This window comes from Octopus bimaculoides, chromosome 2 (genome assembly GCF_001194135.2).
Source record: "Octopus bimaculoides isolate UCB-OBI-ISO-001 chromosome 2, ASM119413v2, whole genome shotgun sequence".
Taxonomy (NCBI): Eukaryota; Metazoa; Mollusca; class Cephalopoda; order Octopoda; family Octopodidae; genus Octopus; species Octopus bimaculoides.
In genome coordinates, this window is record NC_068982.1 from 129,114,439 (window position 1) to 129,120,880 (window position 6,442).

At 34.7% G+C, this 6,442-nt stretch overlaps 1 protein-coding gene across 1 annotated transcript in view; it reads right to left on the reverse strand.

The window, feature by feature from the left end:
• LOC106879224 (SEC14 domain and spectrin repeat-containing protein 1-B) overlaps positions 1-6,442 on the reverse strand; it is a 99,820-nt gene that overhangs the window by 63,636 nt on the left and 29,742 nt on the right. The window contains exons 16-17 of the mRNA XM_014928703.2: positions 5,431-5,621; positions 671-1,115 (exon numbers count right to left, since the gene is read on the reverse strand). Coding sequence (XP_014784189.2) covers positions 671-1,115; positions 5,431-5,621 — 636 coding nt within the window. The remainder of the gene's footprint in view (positions 1-670; positions 1,116-5,430; positions 5,622-6,442) is intronic.

Consider the following 6,442-nt stretch of genomic DNA (forward strand, 5'->3'; position numbering starts at 1 on the left):
TATATATATATATATATATATATATATATATATATATATATATATATATGAAATATCTGTTGTTTTAAGTGTCTAATAATAGGCATCTTAAATAAAATATCTCTATCTTCAAAACTAAAAATCTTCTAAATTAAAATTTCGTAACATTGCTTTGAATTTAGAAATTAATTCTTCTGTAAGTGAAATAAAAATGTGTATCATTCAATATAGATGAACTAAAAGAAATTGCTGTCAAAATCTCACCAGTCATCGATAGCAAAGAATTAAAATGAATTTTCAAAATATCCTAATGTGTTATATACATGGAAAATTAAAACTGATATATATGAAATAAATTTTAGTAATATTAGTATTTAGTAATGCTTATATAATGTGTTAATGTGTTGTTTTTTTTATTATTATATTCCAATTTACGCCCTCCAGTGAAAGCATTAAGGAGCTATTTATTGTGTAATACGTATAGGTATTAGCCAAAAGGGTTAGATTTAAATTATGAAGGTGCTGATTAATCGCTTTGGAAGATATAAAAAACTTTGATAGTGTATGTGTCAGCTTGCTGATATAAAGAGAAGGAAGAGAGATAGAAAGAAAGAGGATGGTGATTGGCTTTGAATTAATAATGATTTTGAATATTATTAATAATGCTTGAGCCATCTTAAACGATACTTACATCTTGCAACCTTTGAAGAAGATCATCATCTTTCTGGGCTGCATTATTGAATTCATATGGTGCAGTCATAACAGAGGACATGTATGGCTCAGAAGGAATTATTTCCTGCACATCTCTATCAGTTATGTTTGCAACATTCTCATTAATATAATTGTCATTTGAAAGATTTTTCCTGGAACTATGTAAAGACTGATTTTGAGAAGAGAGAATTTGTTCAGTCTGTTCACGCTTTCTTTCTGGTGGGTAAGAGGGTTTCCTCTGAGATTGCGGTTTTGCTTTTTGAGTTTCGCTTGATCTTGGATAAACCTTTGGTTTATTTGAAGAAATTGAGTTAATTTCAGTCCATAATTCATTTAGTTCACCTAATGATTGTTCTATTTTATGTAATCGTGCCATAATAATACTTGAAGCTTTGGCATCTTCTTTTATGATATTTTCACTGCTTCTGAAAGATACATGTATATATATATTAACAGTGATAGTGAAATGAAAAGATATTTAAACACTCAAGTTAAATTTATCAAAATATTAGAAATATTTAGAAATAAGCCTTCCCCCACCCCCATCCCAAATATAAGATTTGCCTTGAATATTTTTACAGTACATTTATTTAAAGCTTGAAGTCAGTGTTGACAGAATTCAATTTAAAACTCATTTTTAAAATCATTCCAGCATGAATTAAAGGCAGATTACTTGTGAAAAGAAAATTATCTAAATTAAAAAAAAAAAAAAATTAGCAGTAACTCTGTTCATTGTTCATAAATAAACTAGATTAGAAACATTAGGTATGAAAATTTCTACTTTTAATAATATATGATTAACTGTTATGTGAAAAGGTGTGGTGGAATTTGAAGAAGAATGGTATTAAACCAAAACATTTATTTTACCAAATGAAATGATTTAAGAGTTTATGTAATTTATCCCCAAAACTACTTTTTACTTTATTAGAAAATGTCAGCAGTGGAATCTTTTGCTGCCAATATGTCTAGTCATCAATATTTTGGCCATTTAAATACTATATGTTTTCATTTAGCAGGCTGATACTTCATTATGATGCCTTCCTTACCCAGTACCTCTTTAACTGCTGCTCACCAACATTTGCACCATCCAACATGAACCAACTTCTGCTACCCAACAAACCTTCCTCACCTACTTCTTCACCGCATGTCCAACCACACCCAGCACTCAAATCCATTCCCTAGCAGAGAACCTTATAAATCCTCTGCACCCAGCCTCTACCCATTTCCCTTACACTTTTCTAGGAGTCTGCAACTCTACATACTTTCCTGCCCTCCTAACAGTTCATGTGATTTACCCACTAAACTACTTACTGTATTTAAAATAGCTAATTAGTCCCTTTCTTTAAATAAATTGTCAGCAGCAGCAGCAGAAAGGGGGTAATGCAATATACACCGAGTAAAAAAAATTGTTTTCAAAAAACTAACAGCGAAATGGTTGTTTCTTTGAATGTACAGGGAATGTATTATTGTGTTAGCCAAGTCTGTAAAACACTTAAGATAGAACACTCACACACACACACAAACTCAACAAAGGTATTACATAATGATATGTTGTCTGTGTAATAATATTAGATGGGAGACAGAGGGGAAAATCAGAGACATCAGATAACTGAACACAGGTGTTATGAATATGCAGCAAGAATGCATTATAAGAAGTGAAGTGGCAGATGTTAGCAAGTTGTCTATAATGGAAGACTAGACTAAAATATATTAATAATGATCATTGGAATGAGTAAGCTTTCTCTTATTTGATGTTTACAGTGTTTCAATCAGTTAATGCTTCAGCAAATCCAGATGCTATTTTTTACATATAAACAATTCTTTAGGCTAGATTGAAATCACAAACTTTGTTGTAAACTATAAAATTCAGCAGTTTTATATGCTGTGCCACTACTTCAAAATATGTTGATATACTTCTAAATTTAATGTCTCAAAGCATGGAACTCGTTTTAATGATTTACATAAATACCCTCATAATTTACGATTCCTAACAACAATAAACAGTTAAATATTTCACTGTTGTAAACCACCAAAAGAGCTTTAACCCATTTGATACCAACTTGCCTAACACCATACCTGGTTTTATGATACAAACTTCCTGTTTCAAAGTGATCTAAATTAAAAACTTCCAGCAATATTTCATGTTTCAAATGAAGCTTAATAAAAAAAAAAGCTTAATAATGACTAAGTTGATAATTTTTCATTATTTTAAAAGTTAATTGAAACCAAAACAGTGTATTTCAACTGAAATCATCATCATCATCGTTTAACGTCCGCTTTCCATGCTAGCATGGGTTGGATGATTTGACTGAGGACTGGCAAACCAGATGGCTGCACTAGGCGCCAGTCTGATCTGGCAGAGTTTCTACAGCTGGATGCCCTTCTTATTGTCAACCACTCCGAGAGTGTAGTGGGTGCTTTTACGTGTCACCCGCATGAAGGCCAATCAGGCGGTACTGGCAACGGCCACGCTCAAAATATAGAAACAAATATAGAAACAAAAAGATTAACAGTTCACTTGGACCACTAGAAATAACAAATCTTTCTTAAATTATACCCCATCATGTTAAAAAATGAACAACTCGTTAGAAAACGTAACCTTAAATAGACTCATCAAAACTTTTTATGTCTGAGTCAGACAGAATTTAGGAATTTATTGAGGCAAGTTTTTTATGGCTAAATGTTCTTCCAATCACCAACACCCATTTCCAAGCAACGTTATATTTTTCATGAAACAGCATGTTTTCATGGAAGACTGGAAACAAATGACACAACTTATATCACAGTAACACTTGTTTGAAATTATCACACAATGTCAAGACAAGGAAACACAAACACTCACAATGTGCTTCTTTCAGTTTCTGTTTAACAAATTCACCTGCAAGGCTTCGGTCAGCCTAGGGCTAGGATGGAAAAACTCTCACAAAATATGCCATAGTGTGAGACTGAATCTGAAGCCATATAGTTGGGAAGTAAACTTCTTGACCACACAGCCATGTCTACAAGTGAGGAAAGATGCCCAGTATCAACCCACACGTTATTTTTGACCGTTGTGATGTTTAGTTTTCATTTCAGGTTATATTGGTAATAAATATTCAGTCAGATCTAAATTTTGTGAACAGCTGATCAATACAATTTAGAATTTGTTTAGACAAGGGATAAACTAGCTTGTCTATCTTTATAAACAAGACCTGTAGGTCTGCTTGATCAGAACTGATTTAAGGATCATCATCATTATCGTTTAACGTCCGCTTTCCATGCTAGCATGTGTTGGACGATTTGACTGAGGACTGGTGAACTAGATGGCTTCACCAGGCTTCAATCTGATCTGGCAGAGTTTCTACAGCTGGATACCCTTCCTAACGCCAACCACTCCGAGAGTGTAGTGGGTGCTTTTTACATGCCACCAGCATGAGGGCCAGTCAGGCGGTACTGGCAACGGCCATGCTCGAATGGTGTTTTTTACGTGCCACCTGCACAGGAGTCAGTCCAGCAGCACTGGCAATGACCTCACTCAAATGTTTTGTTCACGTGCCTCCGGCACAAGTGCCAGTAAGATGACGCTGGTAACGATCACACTCAAATGGTGCTTTTTACATGCCACCGGCACGGAAGCCAGACAGCAGCTCTGGCAATGATCCTGTTTGGATGGTGCTGTTAGCACTCCACTGGCATGGGTGCCAGTCATCGAATTTGATTCAATTTCGATTAAGGATACACAATAATAACAACAACAACAATAGAGTATATAAGATTTATAAACCTTAGTAATTAATTCCTATGTAAAACAGTGTTTAGTTTTCTTTCAATTTAATAAACACAGCAGGAAATATTTGTTAAATACCATGGAAATTTGTTCATATAGATTTAACTCACAACCACCTGATCTTTAGTTGTCAATAACAGAGTTTTTTCTTTGGCAAACATTCAGATCACATCCCTGGTTCCCTCCCTGCCCAAGTGCTTTATTAAGAATTTTTTTTAATACATTTTTTGCTGCAGATATTGAACTGCAAGTATTCAGGCTGAGCATCAACTACATCAATCTCACTGATCTAGGAGGGTTTGCAAATGTCATGGGTCCTGTTTCTTCTCCCCACATTAACTTATTTAACAGAAAAAAAAAGAAGAAGAGGTTGAACCATAATAACAAAACACCCAAAGTGTTCAGTATAAATATATCATCATCATCTTTTAACATCCATTTTCCATGCTGATATGGGTTGGACAATTTGACAGGATCCACTGATGCAGTCTATGGACATTGCAGCATAATGCAATCCTCAAATTGCAGTTGGATGTCCTTCCTAAGTCAGCTACTTTACAGAGTGGGTACTTTTTTTGTGGCACCAGCACTAGTGAAGCTACCATGCAGCTTGCAAGACTATGATCTACTTTGACTGAATGGTGCTACAGTAGAGAAGGTGTCTTTATGCAAAATGAAAATGAAGGGCTAGAACAATTTTGTTTTTTTGTTTTGTTTTGCTGTAGAGATAGAGAATCTACATGGCTACTCCTATTATAGAAGAATGAATGGGTGTAATTGGTGGGGTGAAGCAGAGAGAAATAGAAATAAAATAGTGGTAATAAGGTGCCAGTCTGGACCCTCATGGTGCAAGGAGAATAGAAGAGAGGCAGAACAGGAAGTGTGGGTGGGTAGAAGTAACACGAGTATATAGGAAAAGTGAGGAACAGTTATATGTATTTATGTATTATATATATGTACGTATAAATACTTACTCGTCCAGTACTATTATTGGCAAAGCAAGTCTTTGTAGTAAAGCTTTACCCATTTCAATGGTGTCCTGGGCATCAGCTGAAAGTTTATCATTGAGAGTTTGATGTTTATTCCTTACTTCAGGTTGTAATGGTAATGAATGTTCAGTCAGATCAAACATTGTTGTGAACAATTCATCAATACGATTCAGAATCTGTTTAGATAGAAAATAATATATAAGGTTTTATATAACAAACCAATTCATACATACATCTTGTCTGAACATGTGAGCCTAGAAATAAAGAAAGCAGCTGGTATTGCTTTGATAGCATTAATATCATGTGACCTGTACCTACCAACAGAGGCCTAAACACTCAGAAGCCTCTTGAATTTCTTTCAGAACCCTCATTCTGCTCCTAGTGTCTGATGAGCTAGAATATCCTATGTGCCCACGAGACTTTAAGTCATGCGGAGCTGAGTCAAACTGTTATTACATATATATCATCATCATCATCATCATCGTTTAATGTCCGTTTTCCATGCTGGTATGTGTTGGACGGTTCGACTGGGGTCTGGGAAGCCAGGAGGCTGTACCAGGCTCTAATCTGATCTGGCAGTGTTTCTACAGCTAAGCATATATACATACGTATATATGCACACAGCCATGCATATAAATATTCACCTACACACATGTACATCTAGATAAAAGTGGGAATTATGAAATACAAGTTTAATGCAGGTGTATTTTATTATGATAACACCAACACTGAAAAATGATCTGAAAGTCTATTCTTTTGATATTTCATGTTTTCTTATAAATATAATAGAATAATGAGATGGATTGCTTTTACTCCTTAGCCCTTTTGATCCCAACCACACTGCCCCTAGTTTTATGATGCAAGTTCCCTGTTTTAAAGTGATCTAAGTTAAAAACTCCCGTCAAAAATATATGCTAGTTCAATATTCCAAACAGCTTAATAATGATTTCAAACGTTGGCACAAGGCCAGCAATTTTAAGTGTGTATGTGTGGGGGG